Below are 18,087 nucleotides of genomic sequence, written 5' to 3' on the forward strand. Positions count from 1 at the left end.
ATCGTGCGAGTTACATTTTGCAAAAAGATCACAACAATTATGCAAAAATAGACGTTACGTCGCCGCCTGTCGTAATCGCGCCGCTGGAAAAGAAGAAACGGAATTCTTCTTTCCCTTTTTTTTTCTATCTCGATATTGCGACAGGTGGCGAATTAACCGCAACACTCGGCAATATAGGTTACAGTTGCATACTCGTCGACGTAAGTGTTCTAGTGTTTTCCACGTTCGATCTCCTTTTCGATTAATTAATTTGTTACATTTCTTTTTCCCCCGTCGTTCTTTTCTCTTCGTCTTTTTTTTTCGTTTTCTTTTTAAATCTCGCGTTAGCACTTCTGCGAATAGCCCTTTGTAAAAATTTGTTCTGTATAGTTATTCGATATCTAGATCGTAGTGTATCGGTTGCAATATCACTGCGGCAAGTTAGTTGTTCTCCCTATGCGCCATTGTTTATTTCTCGTTTTCGTGACGATACCGTGACCAGAGCGAAAATTTTCCTCCGAGTTAATGGTATCCCCTCGATATACATATTGTACATATACGATGCATATATACGCGTACATATATTTACGAAATACATATCTATGAAGGCCGAGGAATCATCAGCTGCCAATATATATCGTTATAAAAAGGGGAATCTGATGAAAACTTTGCTCCAGTACGGCGCGCGATTCAACTACTTCGCTTCATTCGTCCATTTCTCGTTTCTCTTTCCCTCCTTTCCATTTTACTTTTCAATATATGTATTTCCAGCGATGATATATAGTACGAATGTAATTAAGGCCCCTAGCCACGGTATCCATACGTGCGTAGAGGAATCAAAATGTCTCTCTTTCTCTCTCTCACACTCTCACTTAAACACTACACATTTTGACAAATAATTAAGTCATCACAGAAGCATCATATTATCATATTCAATTAGACTACATATTTTTGTGAATGTTCTTGTTTCAGTTAGCGCAGTAATATTACAATGATCGAGTACAAAATGGTTTTAAAGTTTTCAAGCCTAGTATAAAGCACTATCATATATATTATAGAGTGTGCTTACATGTTCGGGCACATACCACACACACACACACATACGTACGCTGTTTCTTATTTTCTTTCTTTTATTTACGCATGGTATGTGTACACACATATGGTCGCGATTACCACTTAAGATCTAATTAAGATCTAATTGTAGCGGTAGTATTCTATTTTATTACTCTATGAATGAAAGCAAAGAACGTTTCAACGAACGGAAACATCGATAAAGCTTGATTTCGAAAATGAACGTCGAAAGTCGAAGTGAAAAACACGGGTGTATGGTAAAAAAAAATATATATATAGAAAACGGATAATACAAAACGTTGTAAAAGGCTTTAACACGTTCTCCGACCCCGATCGATCTCCATGATCCATTTAACGATTCCGTCGCGACCGGGTTGCTTAAAAGTCAACAACAACCACCATAGCCATTGTAAAAAAATGATATATATATATATATATATATATATATATATATTTACATACATATATATGTATATATCCACATAAATTTATGTATATTGAAAACAAGCGAGTTATAAAAATGATAAGAGATCTTAAAATATCAGTGACTCCAACGGTACACAATCAATCACAAAACACAGAGAAGTTATATCCGTTTCATAATAATGCCATCTCGTAGAGGATCTACAATCATGTAAGTGGTAGGCACGTTAGAACTGAAAAATGAATATTTTACACGTCGTATGCAAAAATGCCGGTTAGTATGTGTATAATATATCTGTGTACCCCTATACCCCCCCATTAAAAACAAACGAGTTATCCCTTTCAGACGAAGGCAGTAATTTTCTTTGCACGAGTATAAAACAGGAGACAGTTGAGAAAATGAAAGAAGAGGAACTGGTAGAGTTCCCTCTTATCTAATCGGATCGTATTTAGTCTCCCGATCGCCTTGATTAAATAATGGTCGTTAAAATTGCAAATCCCTTCGGCTGCTACATAACCGCTTGCGTGCGAGTTTCCTTCAAAATGATCTCGTTTCTTTTCTCTCTCTCTCTCTCTCTCTCCCTCTTTTTAGTTTGTTTGTTCTTTAGTTTGTTTCATCCAGCGAACGAAAATGGCACAAAGCGTAACGGAGGCCTCGCCAAGCGCGCAACGAGCAAACTGCTCCATGGATTTTATTCCGAATTTGAAACACGTAAGTCCGATGACCTATTCAGCGAGTTGACGCAGCAAGCGCCCCTGTTAGTCGAATCTCTCGCTCTTTTTTCCCCTCTTCCATTCCTTTCCCCTTTCCTCGATTTGTTTTGCCACGATGAAAAAAGTACTTTAACGAGGACTGTGATCGCAAACGGCCTCCAGTTTACCCAGAGCTGGCGGTCTCGTTCTCAGCGGGCAGGTTGGACTGCTCGGACAGAGCCGCTTTGTTCTGTCTCACCAGCTCGGCGCGCCTTTCCTTTGGAACAACAGAAACGAACGGTACTTTAAATTGCCAACCACCGGACGGCTTAAAACTATTCTATGGAAACAGAAGGTGAAACAGTCCCATGCCAACTTATATTAAGCTAACATCCATCTAGGGTACACCGTAAATGCAGGGTCATGCTGAAAAGAACATGATGGCGTACAGGGTGTAAATCGAGTCACCGCCTTTCATTTAACGGACTCTACGTTCCGAAATGAATAAAAGCTCAAAAGGAACGGTATGCCGCAAACGAATCGTTCTCTGGCAAAAGGACTTTGAAGGTTGCGGCCAATGGCGTGACGCCGCGCTGCACCGCCCTCTCTGCGTCGCGAGTGGGGGGTAGCCCGGCGGCACGCGATTCGTCGAACTTTAATCGGGTTTTGCGAGAAAACGGTTTCTTCGAGGCACACGGTTCTTTTTGCGTTTTCATCGGCAAGATCAATAGAGCAGATTGCAGTCAAATTTACATACTGTACGTAACGCGTAACTCAATTCCTCGTAGATCCTCTGCAAATCAATGTGGGGAAGCATGGTAGCATTCGATAATCACGTGACTCCTACGGAAACGACTGAGCGAGACAGATACCATAAGAAGCGAGCTACCACGAGGTCAAAAATGGGATGGTAATAAAACAACCAGAATATCGAGTCAACAGAAAGAGAGCGGAATTACATGCTGGCGGATAGCCTGCAGACGGCGTTGAATCTGTCGGCGCCGGTTCTCCTCCGCCGTATAAATCCTACTGGTATAAATGCACCTCAGCTTCTCATTCTCTGTGATGTAGCTGTCTTCCGCCGTCTCGCGTACTTTCGCTATCTTCACGGTGTTCTAAACGACCATTTCAAAGTCCCTTATTGGGGGGTTGAATTCATATTGTTGCGCGAGGGAAGAAAGGATTTCCACTGAAACAACCGAACCTCGCAAAAAGAAACACCGTATACCGTCGAACGCAACGCTCTCCATAGACATGATACAAGGGGAAACCAAGTGAGTGTATGTGTGTGACCAAAACGAGCTACAAACAAGCGAGAAATCCTTCCTGGATACTGCCCCAAAGAAACCAAACCAGTGGAACCAAACCATAAAACTAGTTTCGAACGAATGTAGGCGTTATATAGGACGATCCTGTGGGACTTACGTAGTTGCGCAGCTTCTCCTTCTGTTCGCGTTCGAGGTTCTCGCGACGTTCACGGGCCTGGTCCAGTTTGCCCTGGATCTGAGTCTCCAGCTGTTGAACGCGTTCGGATATTGCTTGGCGAACGCGAGCAGCTTGCTCCTCCTGTACATTTGTTAAAACGATCTCTAATTTTCTGTCGAAGCAGAGGAGATGATTACACTTTGCTGATTCTACTAACGTGTTCCTTGAAGCGTTCCAGCATCCTCTTGATGTTCTCATCGCGCTGAGCAGCGGCAGTCTTCAGCTTCTCTTCGACGGCGAGGCGGACCTCCTCGGTCTGCTGTTCGAGGCTCAAACGGCTCTTCTCGACACTCTCAAACTGAAAACGAAACAGAGATAAGTTCTAATGACCCTGTCGGAGGTAGTTTCAAAGGTAACTAGTTTGCCGGGGAACTAACGTGTTCTTTCAGCTTGTTCTTCAGCTCGGCGATGTGCGCCTCTCGCTTCTCCACCGTGTGGTTCATCTTGGCGTCCAGCGACTCGCGGGTCGCGGCGATGAAAGCCGCGCTAAGCTCATCTTTCTTGCGAGCTGCCTCCTCAATTTTGCTGAGCTTAGCGGCGAGGGCGGCAAGCTTATGAGCTTCCAGCGAGAGTCTTCTCTCTTCCGCCGCTCGCAGCTTGTCCTCGATGGCGACTTGTTGAGTCGGGCTCGTCTGTGGCGGCGACGGGGCTCGCTTCGGCACCGTTGGCTCTGCCAAGATCACCTCGTAGCGCAGCCCACCCTTCGACTTCTCCTGGCATCGGATCTCGGTCGCTATGGGACACCGACGTCAAATCAATCGAATTCTAACGACACCCCTTCTTCTCGATGTCTAATTAAATCAACCTGCTAATCCCTACGACAACACTGATAACTCAATTTACTCCCGGATCGATTTCTTCGACGTTCTATTTCTCGGGATTTCAAATCAAATTGGTACTACTTCTTGAAGAATTGATTTTTCTGTTGCGGAAGGAGGTGTGCTTTCTGTATGCTGAATTTATTAGGTCAGTATAAAAGTTCCTGTTCCTGAATTTTTGTACTGACCTAATATAATACTTTGTTAGAGGATATTCATTGTTAATAAATGTGAGTTCAGGAAAGCTGTCTATTGGCTACGGGTTGAAGCAAGGCACACTTACCCTGTGGTGAATGAAATGATGGGTAGAGATAATTGGACTGGGAATTTTATGCATTCACGATAAAAATGGAAGAATTTCAAGATGTCGTCAAATGTTTCATCTACATTTCCTGGTATTCACTTTAAATTATTACCTATTTATATCAAGTCCAATAAACGGATTAACGTTAATCTCAGACCGTTCAAGAATATACAAAAGAAAATCGTTCAAAGTGTCCACCCTCCAAAGTTGGAACGAAGAGTACCGAGTCTCTCTAACTGCATTATCTTTCAATTAACGCCGAGAATTCGTATTTAGCATAAAGGTCCGCAGTCCAGACGATAATTAATTTCTCGGAGACGGAACGTCGCTCAAGCGAGCAGCGGCTATTAGCGAGGCGCCGAGGCAGGATGTCCCCGATAAATCAGCCGGGCAATTACCGGCCGTGATTAAAAAGCATCATCAGGACAATCTGTTTCCTCAATCCCCGTGTCTTATCCCGGCGAGTCTAGCCTGAGTCGGTTACGGAAGTATGACTCAGAGAGACGCGAGAAGGAAGGATCGATCAGCCCACGGGACGATTGTCTCTAGGCGCCACGACGTCTAGCGTCGGCACACGCACCTTTCAGCTCGGCCACCCCACACGAACAACGCCGCGGCAAGAGAGTACGAGCATGTTCTCCGACATATTCGCCCGTTCGGTGTGTGTCGATTTATAATTCACCCGGCGACATATTGGCGACTGTTCGCGCGGCGGCCAGGGTTCGTTGCACCTTGCGGGCCACGAGCTCACACGCTCGATTCTCGGAAAATCGAGGGTCGATTCGATCGGTCGGCACCCCCCTCCCCCCGCCCCCCGTTGCGAGTTTCACCCGTCGTCGATCGATTTTTCCGAAAAAGGCAGGCAGCGGGGCTACCTGCTCCAACGGCGCCGTTTACCTTGACTTTGCCGGATCCGGCGGCTTTCGGATCATCAACTTTAACATCATTGACGGGGAGAAAAGGCTCGTAGCGACGAGGCGTATAAACCCTCGAGGGCGATTAAGCGCGCGCGGCTCGATCACGGCCGCGTAATGAGAACGCAAGAGCAGGGGCTCGTTAATTACAAGGGTGGATGGAAAAAATAGCGGCGGGGCGCTCCTTGTGTGTACTCACTGATGAACTTCACTTTCTTCGGCTGCTTGGTTCGCGGCTTTCCTTTGCCGCTCGGCTTCTTGAAGGGCGCGTTGCCCCTTCTATCGCCCGCTTCAGAAAAATTTAGAATCGATCAGAGAAAAAGAGAGAGATAGATAGAGAGAGAGAGAGGGTGGGTGGTTTGTATTACCGGCAGGGCCACAGGGAATACGAGGATCGTGCTTTAATTATCGGGAAATCGATGCAACCGTCTACTCGCTATCGGCCGGCTGCGGTGGCCATCTTGGAGGCCGCACCCTGATCGTTTTGCGGAGGTTTTCCGTGGATCACGTGCGTGACAACCACCCTCGCAATCTTTGCAGTCGACCAGATTTAAAGCGATTCGTGACTTAAAAGCCCTGGGAAAAATTTTACCGTTTCTAGTTTCTTTGATCCCGTCGGTTCTCGAGTTTTACGATCGAGAGGAAATAAGACATTCGTCCGTGACTACCGGCACGGCGGACGATCCGCACACATGGTGGTGGCACCGCGGAGGCACAAGTGCACCATGAGTACCGATTCGTGGACGCCGGAGAAATTGATCGAACTGCAGGTGTCTAGGATAATACGATACCAGCGTGGTATCGACCACCGTCGACTGCGGTGAAAATACGGCTGCCATCAAGTTCGGGGAGCGTAATGCATAGGCTGCAGGGCCTTAGAACGAACATAAAGCACTAAGAAATAATCCTTTCTTAAATACAAAAATTTACTTTAAACGTATCATTTAAGATCTACAAATTCTCTCTTTCTCAGAAAAACCGAATCGAACTGAAATTACGACTGTTTTATGCACAAAAAATTAAATCAATACCGATAATCATTAAGAGACTAAGTAATTCAAGAACAATCTGGGTACTTTAAAAATCGCAACCACCGATCGCAGCCAAAACTGAGCAGCAACCCTAGTTAGAACTCAAGTTCTATCGGATATAAGGAGCCCGTAACAACCAAAAAATCGTCTCGAAAGTTGATCCGACAGGATCACTTGGAGCGATTTACCGCGGCTCCTCCCTTTGGAACCATGTATACTCGGTTTTGCCTGGATCGTGCCGAAGGACGTTCGCGTAGAACGGTTGCATCTCGTCTAGGATGGTGAGGCACGTCGTGTTGGAGAACTCACCTACGAGGCCCAAGGGTGCCTTGCAGCTGTGACAGAAGCACTGCAGCACTGAGTCGCGCACGAGACCGATCAGCATGTTTCTGGCGTGTTTGGTCGGACCGTTTCCTCACCGTTGACCGAAACCGAAAAACCGAAAACGAGAGGAGCTCCGCGCGAAGAAGCGGCCGGGGCGCGACTACGACGGGGGGAGGAAAGGAACGAAAAGGAAAAAGCGGTGAGATGTCGGGCGAGAGGACACGTCCGACTGGCGATCAGGAGGGCCGGAAGTGGCTGAACTCGTATCTGGGGCGGTGGCTGGAGGGCGACTGATCCGCACAGTGCGCCACGACGCCCGGCGTCGCTCAATATCCATCCACGGGCGCCTCTTGCGCCCCGTAGCCGCGGCGGACACCACCCCCTCGCCGTTTCGAGCAGCCTACCCGACGACAAGCCACCCTTCCACCTTCCTCTGCTAACCTCCAACCTCCAACCTCCACCTCCGAGCAGGCTTAACATGCCTATATCGTGGACCCGGCTGCCGGTCGCTAGGCACGTGTGGAAGCCTACGCGGAGGCGTAAAATACCATCTGTCCCACCCCGCCGAGCCTCTTACACTTTCGGCTCCTTTCTCTATCTACCCCCCAGCAATCCTCTGGCCCCCTGATCAATGGACGCCCCGCTTCCTCAGCGAAGGTCTCGCGAACTACCGCAGCACCAAGACGCTCCGGCGCCGCACACTGGGCCATTTCGCCCGAAGAATGTCAATTTTGTAAACTTTACATAAGACGCACCACCGTGGTCCCATTTCTGTGAAATAGGTGGAATTAATTAAAAAATATTCCTGCTAGGATAAACTAGGAAAGTAATTATAAAATACAGCTAAACGTACAAGTTTTCTAACCTTCAATTCCAGCAGATTTACTGTCAGTGCACTGGCAGCGACCCTTATGCTAATTTCTTTTTTCAGGTGAGAATAAAAGGCGACACTGTAATCAATTATAAAATTTTCGGACGGAGGACACCGCTTTTTTGCATAGATTTTAGACCGTATTCGGAACCCTCCCCTTAATAAGGTACTTTCTTCTAATATTTTTGTTATTTAAAGTAGTCGAACATGTTTCGAGTGCTCTGGGCAAACTCCGTCGCATTGCGACCAGTCAGCGAGAAGCACAAAGTAAGTCACTCGTCGTCAAGTCGAACCAACCCTTGGCCTCTTCCAGTTCCTTTCACACGTGCAGACTTTTGGCCTTTTCCACGTTCCTCCACGTCAAGAATTTTCTCCTCATATCGAAGGTTTTCAGGCGAAAAATCACTTTGTCGAAAAGCCTACCTCTGAAAACACACTTTTCGCCTTTTGGGAAATAATGGTTCTCTAACGCGATTGTTCGCCAAGGGATGAAGCATCGCGTGGTCTTCAATTACGCCCTAAGTGGCTCCAACTTTGCTTTGTGGCGGCGAATTGAAATGAATAATTTACCCGGGTGTCGGGTACTTAAGGACCGCCTGGGGGTTCAAGTATCTGTCCAATCTGAACCGCCCTTTGGTCTATTATATTCGAATTTCTGTTTTTAACGGGGCGAGTGTAATTGTGCGCACGTCCTAGTGAAAAGGGGCCAATTTAAAACGCGAAAGTAGACGTGTATCGTTGATACATCCTGCCCTAGAGGGGCGACGACTCGTATCTGCTCGATCGGAACTACCCTCGAGTCCACTGCACCCCCGCTGAATAATTGACGATATCTCCGGTCGAAGATCTGCGCGAGAAACTTTTGCCTTTTCGTTTCGGATGCTCGTTGGAATCTGTATCGCCACGTGCGTGCCGGTTACACACCGATTTCGTGTTAAACTATCATCTGTCCAAGGGCGACTCAACTCGGTTGTATAAGCGACCAGGCTCGCGGCCAAGTGTCTGATGAATGGACTCCTTTAGGAATTCCACCGTTTAACGAACATATTTACATATGTTTAGTAGGCCGGCCGAATGGAGATGTAATGGGAAATTATTTATTGCTGCCAATTCGATCTCTCAAGAAGCTGTGCAAGAAACAGCCAACACAGGCTGCTCCTCTGTATAATTCAACTTCGTCTATCGATCTACAATTTGGCTGCGAGCCTTCTTCCCCGGGACCATTTATCGAGGTGTCCTCTGCACATGTGCGAAAAACGTTTCTTCACCTCCAATCAATTGCGAATTAATTCTCCTGTTGAGTGACTCTAGTTCCTCGGATGGCAGGAGGTGGGTCCATTCTGACCCAGGCGTACAAACGTCCCATTCAAGTTCCAATCTTTTGGCAGCAAGTTGAAATGATTGTCTGCTGATATTACATAAACGAGCAGATGAAACACAAAACTGTGGAAATAGGAGAATTGAAAAATTGTGGAATTACGAGAAGACGAAATACTTCGTCTTTCAGTTTCCTGTCTAATCGACTTAGAAAATCGACTTAGAAAATTGGTGTTCCGCAGAAAGGTCCGCAGTCTATTAGGTTTCTGGTAAGCGTCAAGTAGCGCGGATAGATTTCTGTGGAAGTCTTCGGAAAGAAGACGTTAAAGCGGATGAGTCGAGCGAGGACCGTAATATTTTATATGGAGCAATCGGGGCCTAATTATACGTTGGCAGTTCGGAAGCTACGAATGCCATCTGTCCGACCCCAACCACCATGGAGCCACTTATACTTTTGGCTCGACTACCCTAGCCAGATCAATGGACGATATCTTCTTAGAGCGATTTTCCGTGGAATTCCGCAGTTCGGAGACGGTCGCAGTCCGCTGAGTCACGCGAAAGAATGGCAGCGAAATCGGGGATCATCGATCGCCGTTCTACACACGGAATTGAAACGGCGTATCTCGTGTCTCGACGACGTTTTAACTGTTTGAAAAATACATCTTTCGGGGGTGCTATTTACCGAAAACTATCGTCCAATTTCGACTACTCCGGCTCGGGCTGGCAGCCAACTTTCTGATCAATGGACGTCTATCTCTGCGGAACTCCGTCGAGTTTAGCGCGGCTCGCTTTTGTTCGAATGTTCTTAGACGCTACTAGAAATAAGAGAGTATAATGGAAGATTATAGTATCAGCGTACAGCCTGGTCCGAAGTCCTAATAGCGCGTTCCGACTGCACGGCGAACGATTTGTTGCTGGTCTGCTTATTGATTTTCGAGTTTGGGAAGATTTTACGTAACCGTGGCCCATTTTGCGAGGCACGTCTACTGCAAATCCGACCCTCCTTCTCGCTGCCGAATCTTCGGCTCCGGACTGCTTACGTCACCCAAAGACGCAATGTACGAAATGTCAACTTCGCAAGTTGACATGCCGGAGGGCTACCGAAATCTTCGAAGCATTGCATCCGCTGTGCCAATATCTGCGCTAAGCACGTGCACCTCGACCTGCTGGCGATAACAGGGTCCAGCAGCTTGCCTCCTTTAGCAACCCTCTAATCTCTTTTCCCAAGGACAGATACCTTCAGTCACCTACCAGACGCCAGATGTTTAACCTTTAACCGAACACGATTGATTAATTCGGGTACTCTCATTTCCTTCTTGTTTCAACAAATAATTCTTTCGGTTCATTGTGTCGCGTCTGCCACGGCGGATATTATTTATTTGAAATAAGATACAAAAGTAATGATTCGCGATCATATGCGCTATTTCAACTAACGTCTTTTACTTTCGTTAGTAAATAACGCAACGAACAAAACATTAAGTAACACACGATTGTTACGACACAACGTCAAAGCAATTTGTATTCGTCTCCTAATTGAAGACTAACCCGGTTAAAAGGATAAACGAACGTGTCTTTTGAGTGTTTCTGGCTAATTTCGGAAAAGCTCTCGGGGCGAAAACGCGTTCATATTTCCTCCGACAGGAACGATTGCCAAATTGGTACCAAGGTCCAGACTGCATTATCGAAAATGCAGAAGAGTGGATTACCAACAAATTTCCGGACGCCAGAATCACCCTGCATTGTCCGTGAGCGTGTTCCTCTAATTGTTTCGCGGCTCGAGCCACCCTCCGGAGGTCGGACCGGGCACAATTCAGCCATTGTCGCTCCCCGATTTCCTCCGAAATGGTTCATCAATATTTTTTCTTCCTGCCCTCGCGTCTATATTTGCTCTAGATTGCTCCCCGCCGGAAAACGCCCGTGCTCACGGTGCTCATCCCTTGTCCTCGGATCTCTGACCTCCCCACCCCATTCGTTTCCTTCGTCCTTTTTTCCGGGGCGAATATTTGTACTCGCGGGGTTTTAATATATCGTGACATAGGGTCTGGAGATGGGCAATCGCACCATCTCTGGTAGTTTTGTTTAGTTTGCTTGTAACAGTGTTTCGAAAAGTTTCGAATCTCTTTACCCTCCTGCGAGAGATACGCGGGGGTGAGAGGTCCTAACTTCGTAAGTGCTCTTCTCGATTGCTGCTCATTAACCCTGGACAACTAATCCATTAGTCACTACGACACTGCGGACTTTATTACGTTTATAAGAAAAATTAGTCGCAACTTAAACCATTGAAAAGATTTAAGAATATGGTAATAGTATTGTCATTTCTTATTGAAATGATTAGTAGTCGAAATTAATTTTTATTTCACCACTGCCTGTTGAAATCGATGCACAAGATTATTATTTTGCATAAAGAGCTGCATCATCACTACATTATTTATGATATGAATGAGCTGGTGCATTTTAAAACGGTAGACAGATTAAAAGAGTGTAAAAATACCTATTATCTTCAACTTATTCACATTATCGAAGAAAAAAGAATCTCTTATATGGCTACTGTGTCGTGCAATTGACGCAGTCTAATTATTACTATGAATTCTCCTCTCCACAGGAAAAACAACGTAACGGTACGAGATCACCTTCAATGATGACGGTGAAACGAGTGTCGAGGAAAACAGTGTCGGCGACTCGAAGGTTTCGGTGAATAGTCAATGTCGACGAAACCAGTGTCGACGAGTCGGTGTCGATGTAAACATTGTCGGTGATCACACACCGACCCACAGATTCCGTATGAACTCACGAGACAGACTCGGTACGACAACGGGTTGAAGATAAATAATTGAGGATCTTTTAATACAAGTGGGAACGTAGTGAGCCAATAAACGTCTCTCTGAATCTTCGAATAGTTACATCAAAGCGCATTAAATAATAATCAGCATAAATTTAAGTAGGGTCCCGACAGCCCCATTAGTCCTATTAACGATTAATATACAGAGTGCAGCGGAATAGGGGTAGTACAGTCAAGAACAGAAGGATACTCTTTATGTAAAATCGAAATACACCATTTTCGTTCAGGGCTTGCCCTAACCCAAAAATTTCTGATACGTTCGGAGGACCTCTGAAAACCAGCACCCAAAGAAACATTTCTATTCCACCCCTAACAAGCGACCCTATAGTTCAGAAAACTACAGGAACTACTGCACAATTTTTCGAATATCTTATTCGGAAATCGGGGGGAACCACTCATGAAATTAGGGGTTTCTACCCCGGTTTCGGGCTTATAAGTGTGCGTACGGAAAGTTTCGAAAATGGTACTTTAGGCTCCATAAATATGATCGCTAAAAATAGTTGCCGAGGCCGATTGCCCTTATCCGGTGGAACCCTTTCGACCCTGTTATTAAACGTCGACTGCTAGACGTTCACGGAAATGTCGAACGCCGCGAATGCGAGAGAGTGAGAGAGGGAGAGGGAGAGAGAACTCCGTCCTGTGTTTTCCGTTCCCGCGGATCGAAGAATCGCAGTGCCGGTACCGGCGTGACGCATTACGGGCGAAGGATACGTCCGCAAAGTGAATGAATCTTCCAACGTCGGATCGATATCCGTGGAATATTTTCAGAAGCCGGCACACCGACCGGGGGAAACAGGAGGCGACGTTAATAATGCATTCGCCCCCTTTTTCCACTGGTCACGAACCGCGGCAAATTGCGCAGAAATCGGAACCACGGCGCCCGTTATGGTACCCGTCGCTCGAAACCCGACCGCATTGTTTGGCAACGGTTCCGGAGAACTTTTTCGATAGCCCTGTCGCCTGGCCGCGCGCGAGAGACCAATTTCCCTACCGGACAGGATCGTCCGGTGAACTTATGGGAATCGCCTCGAAACCTAAGCTAGAACGAGGACTCGATATTTGAGCTGGCTACCGCCCGATCGAGCCCGCTGAAAGACAAACTAGGCGATCGATGGTATTACGGACGTCGTTGCTTTATATTTAACTGGGTACACAACGGTAAATGTTGCGTAGTGAATTATTTAAGACGTATGCGAAATAGCCGGGACCGCGTATAGAAGGGTTCGTTAGAATGTTAACTGTGAGAACAGCGCAGCTGGTTGATCATCCTCTGAATTTGCGAGTGGCGCCATGGCAAGGGTCAGAGTGTAGGGTGAGCTGATCCTAATTTTAATCCCTGATCACAGTGTATGTTTGTAGGCGACAAGCAGTCTACTAGCCGCTATTGAAGATCGGAAGATAATGGAAACTAGTCGTTAGTGCGCCGATAGCAAACACAAATCTATTCCGTTGTTTTTATAGTTCTTCATCACGCGTCGTTGTTTAAATATTTTTCAAGCCCATAACAGGCGAACAAGTTGGAATGTTTGCAACCTTCATCTTTCTAAAATTAAGAGGATAAAATCAGGAACACCTGTTTTAAAAAATTCAAACATGCATCCTTCTACGTAACAGTGATTGTAGACCGTCGTCACTTGGCCCCCAAGGAAATTATATACAAAATTGATGTAATGCTTAACGAGTGCTAAAAAGGCTTTCGTTGGTAAAAAAGCTCGAGCAAAATTCACGCTCAAAAGAGCTAAACCCCATCGTTAACGCAAAACCTTCTATTCGAAAGTCATCGTCCAGTGAAGCACACCGCATTCGTCAGCGGAAGAAAAGAAATCAGCCGGCCGGAAGGAAAAATATTTGCGGAACTCGATCCGACAAGACGTTTAATGAGCTTCGCCAGCTCGTTAGATTTAATTGGATCTAAAGAAGCGTCAACGAGTACGAGAAAAAAAAAAATGAAATAGAAAAGTCGATGGGAGAGGTGATCTCGTTCGACCTGGTAAAAATGCATCGTTTGAGAACGTGCTTTATCGATGTATACCCTTTAAGGTGGAAAAAAGAAGTTCAACCGACGAGGGGAGAGGAGAGAGAGAAAGAGAGTTTCTCTCTCCGTGGAAAAAACGGTGGCAGCGGCTCGATGGTATGTCTTGCAGGCCGCTGGACAATCGGATTAACCTACGCACTTCAATGTCAACGTGCACAGAGGCCGTGCGCTGTTTGCTGGCAAACGTATAGGCGGTTTTTAGCGTTCTGCACACACGGTCGATTCTCGAACGACCGGTCCCTGGGGCTGAAAGGCCGACGCATAATGCGACGGGTAAGAAAAATGGACCTGCCAATTCTGTACATTGTTTTCGATTTTATGGGAATTTTGTTGTACTTTAACGCGTTCACTAACAACTCTCGGTGATCACAAAAATCGGGAAAAATTTAAGCATATTTCTTTATCAAGATTTCTGGTACTAATTTATCAATTCTTTTACATTCCACGGACCATAAGCAAATTTTGGCTGCCGAACAATTGCCCCCAAAAGATCTAGATTGTACAAATTCTGATAAAGTTCAGTTCAAACAACTGTATTGTGAACAAAATTAATTTGTAAAAATAGACGAAAAATTGTGTCATCCATATATGACCGGCATGGCGATCAAAGTGTTATGGGGTGCATCCGACGATGGAGAAATTTCTCACAACGTTATTTTCTATGAGATTTGAATGTCGTCGGTATGTTTGTTAAAAGAAATGTCTGATTGTTCGAGAAAATAGGCGTTTCGTGGCGGCGTGCGACGAGGCTCTAGTCGCGTGCTAGTGGTCGGTGCCGCGTTGAATTGTGAAATAGCATTATTTATCGATACGCGACACCCATGCGGGGCCCCGTTAGACCGGCCGTCGGCCACGGTAATGGGAGATCGATACAATTGTTTCGCATTGCGAAATTCCCGATCGCCGCGAAACCGTGCCCGATCGACGCGAGCTTCGATCAATCAAGACAGATCAATCGTTCGGATCTGTCCACTTTCTTGACCTTGGACTACTGGCTCATAAACTACTTGGAGTGGTAGTACTCTCAAAAAACAAATTTTACAATTGCTTTAGAAATTTTTGTGCAGTAAAACGCTTACAGGAAGAGCCAACACAGTTCCAAGAACTAACAAAGTTAATACTAATGTCCTTTTCCTTGCGATTATATTACAGGGTGCGATAGTCGAGCAATTATTTATAAAAAATCAATATCAACAGAATGGCTAATGGATTTCTCCAATTTAATCCAAAAAAGGGTCATTCCACTCAAAATTAGAAATCTTGTACAGTACCATTTCAGATCTAAAGATATTGTAGCCTTTACTAATATATCGACATATCTGAAAGGATTTTCGTAAGTTAAGAAAAATATTTAAAATAAAATACCAACCTTCTTTTTAGCAAATTATAATTGTCGAATTAACAAGCTTTCTGATGCTCATAGTAGAAGCAGAAAAGTATGTAATCAAAATTATTTTAATTCTGATTAGATGGAACTGCGAATTATTTCCGGGGGTTGAGAACCACTGAAAGGCGTTCAAGCACTGCAGTCAAGTCAGGCTGCAGTTGCCACGGCGAAGTGCAGGCTGCACTTCTCCGAGGACGCCAATGGAGGGCTCTGACCTCTTCTCAGCAACTATCTACTTTCTGCTGCCTTAGGGTGTGTTCCTACTGTCACCTAAATTGCCTTACTAATTAAGGATCCTTTGTCGCGGTGACTGCGCATCGGGATTGCCCAAAATCGCAATACGCGCGATCCTGCTCGCAATTCCTTTGTCCGATGCTATTTCGATACATTACTGACGACGACTCGGTATCCTGTCGCGAACTCCGAATCAATTCTTCAAGAAAGGGAACCGTTACAAACATGGCAGTGTGGCGAACGTCGTATTACAAACAAATAAATCTATATTTATGGTGGGGATAAATTAAGTCAAACGAAAATTCGATAGCTAATCTAAGATTGACAGAACCATAGTTCACGTGACATCGATAGTCTTTTATTCATCGGAGCATATAGATATAGTGCATAGTTGTTTTACCCGTGTACATAAATGTCATCACTTACGTTCATTGTTGACAGGCGATTCCGTTGCAGTAGCCATTGCTGGATCACTGGAAGAGAACACCTTTATCTCATGAAAGCCGTACACGGACGAATCAGACGATTTTTATAAATTCTCGTTATCTTAATTCTTGCTTTTTGCTCTATCTACTTCGAAATTTTTGCCTCGATACCGCGAGCCCGCGACATTTGCGTTCTTCGAACAAAGAAACCGGACAAAGAAGCAATGTTTACCTAGCTGCGTCGTTCCTCGAAAATCTAACAATCTAATCAGCTAATGATTGAGAAACCTAGTTGCTCGTGCATGTATGTACAAATGCGTCTTCTTTTTCATTGTTTTTATCTTATCACGAGGTAGATTGAAGGTGAATAACGAATTACAATTAAATATGGCGCGCAGTTGTTGTTCTTATGTAAGGGGAGCAGCTGCAGTGAAGGAAAAAAAAAGGGACACGAAACCGATGCGAACGCTAGCCCGATGTGCAATGACACTGTGTCACGAAGGTCTGTACTGTTTGTACAAACGGTCGTTTACCTGGCAAACGGGAATTCACGATGGTTTTTTTCTATAGTTAACAAAACAGCGTTCAAGAAACTCGTTTGAACCGTGCTCGGGGGAAAGCCAATGGCTGCGATTGACTTCTACGCATGATCACGTTCAAGAAAACATACCGCAGTCACACCGTAAATCGAATTGCGGAAAACACTGTGCGCTGATGCTAAAAGAAAAGGGTGAAACGGAGAGCACCGTTCTTTGTCTCCGTGTGTCAACCGTTGGAGATTAAGAATTTCGATTCGGGACAGATGCATAAACGAGCAACCGGCACGGCGTCTCTTTGTTCGAATCGGTAGCGTCCCTATGTGCGATACATGTCACCACCGATTCGAAGTAAATGCTCCGACTTACCTGTTTTTTTTCACCTCGGAAGAACAAAGAAACGATGCGTTCGGGATTGCACGGTGCGTATAGAAATGCTGCGGCAGGAAGGATCACGTATACACTCTACAATAATGCAAGGAGATCTGAACGGTTGCTGGACTCGCTAGCTGCTTTTATTGCGACATACAAGTATCCCTGTGTATTCCAGCGATTCACACCAGTTACCGTTTGGCTACACGCATGACGCACACAAACACATTGAAACGCCAGGGACCTCGGCGCCCTCCGATTGGCTGACATCGACGACCGGCGCGCCCCGATTCGTCCGTTTGAATTCGAAACGTTGTGTTGAGCCGTAACAGGACGTGTCACGCGGATCCTTTACCACGCACTCGCAGTACCGTTTCATTGTTTAATAAAAGTATGGTGATTGTAAATAGGACGGGTTTGGAGAAGCTAGCCGTTTTGCGTTTGCTTTGTTTATCGCGCGATTATATCTATTCTATCTGCGTCGTAGAAGATCGACACACGGACTGACGGCTACAATGGCGGTTGTTATTATTCCAAGGAGGAATTTAAAAATTGGTGCACGCAAGGTAATAAATTCGTTAATTTTAAATTCAAAGCAGACCGTTTGGATCGTTATTGTTTTATTAGTTTGGGTGAAGTTTGACTCACGGATTATTCATGAGTAAGATTTATTTATTTAATGTAATTTTGTTTATTTACGCATGGTTGTTTATTTATTTACTGTTTACCTTGTATTATGGAGGCGACGACGGTTTGTATATATGTATGTATGTATGCGCGTCTATATTTTCGAGCGCGAGACGGTCGCGCCGTTTAAAAAAGATTCATTCTGGATGAATCATATGTCTCTACATCTCCAGCAACGTGCGACCAATATGTGTGGGAAGCTGTGACCGTTGTGCGACCATACGAGCGTAAAAATCCGTTCCAAATATGGTCGAGTCGTTATAACTGGTTCCGATGATTTTACGAGAAGACGCCATATATTCGTTAAGGTTTTAGCTAAACCTTGCGAGTTTCACTTTCAAT

The 18,087-nt window shown here is 45.3% G+C and overlaps 1 protein-coding gene across 3 annotated transcripts; it reads right to left on the reverse strand.

Annotated features, from left to right (window-relative positions):
- Nucleotides 1–2,042: 2,042 nt before the first annotated feature.
- Stai (stathmin) lies at nucleotides 2,043–17,424 on the reverse strand. 3 transcript variants are annotated; one of them, XM_076792429.1, is made up of 7 exons: nucleotides 17,056–17,424; nucleotides 16,152–16,198; nucleotides 4,029–4,384; nucleotides 3,809–3,949; nucleotides 3,592–3,732; nucleotides 3,126–3,281; nucleotides 2,043–2,443 (listed from the first exon to the last, which is right to left on the reverse strand). In XM_076792429.1, the coding sequence occupies exons 2-7, from the start codon at nucleotides 16,186–16,188 to the stop codon at nucleotides 2,351–2,353; spliced, it is 924 nt and encodes a 307-aa protein (XP_076648544.1). In that variant the 5' UTR covers nucleotides 16,189–16,198; nucleotides 17,056–17,424; the 3' UTR covers nucleotides 2,043–2,350. The 3 variants fall into 3 exon arrangements, with proteins under 3 accessions (XP_076648544.1, XP_076648543.1, XP_076648546.1); XM_076792428.1 differs by lacking the exons at nucleotides 16,152–16,198; nucleotides 17,056–17,424 and adding exons at nucleotides 5,887–5,976; nucleotides 7,028–7,391; XM_076792431.1 differs by lacking the exons at nucleotides 3,126–3,281; nucleotides 16,152–16,198; nucleotides 17,056–17,424 and adding exons at nucleotides 5,887–5,976; nucleotides 7,028–7,381.
- Nucleotides 17,425–18,087: the final 663 nt, after the last annotated feature.

The sequence above is a fragment of the Halictus rubicundus genome, chromosome 8, assembly GCF_050948215.1.
Source record: "Halictus rubicundus isolate RS-2024b chromosome 8, iyHalRubi1_principal, whole genome shotgun sequence".
NCBI classification, from domain to species: domain Eukaryota; kingdom Metazoa; phylum Arthropoda; class Insecta; order Hymenoptera; family Halictidae; genus Halictus; species Halictus rubicundus.

What these genes read in the sequence shown, in the direction of transcription:
- Stai (XM_076792428.1), bottom strand. Translation starts at nt 7,103, where the DNA reads ATGCTGATCGGTCTCGTGCGCGACTCAGTGCTGCAGTGCTTCTGTCAC. An exon ending in AGAACAAGCTGAAAGAACAC is followed by an intron (nt 3,950 to 4,028) that starts GTTAGTTCCCCG and finishes TTTCGTTTTCAG; the next exon opens with TTTGAGAGTGTCGAGAAGAG. An exon ending in TGGAACGCTTCAAGGAACAC is followed by an intron (nt 3,733 to 3,808) that starts GTTAGTAGAATC and finishes ACAAATGTACAG; the next exon opens with GAGGAGCAAGCTGCTCGCGT.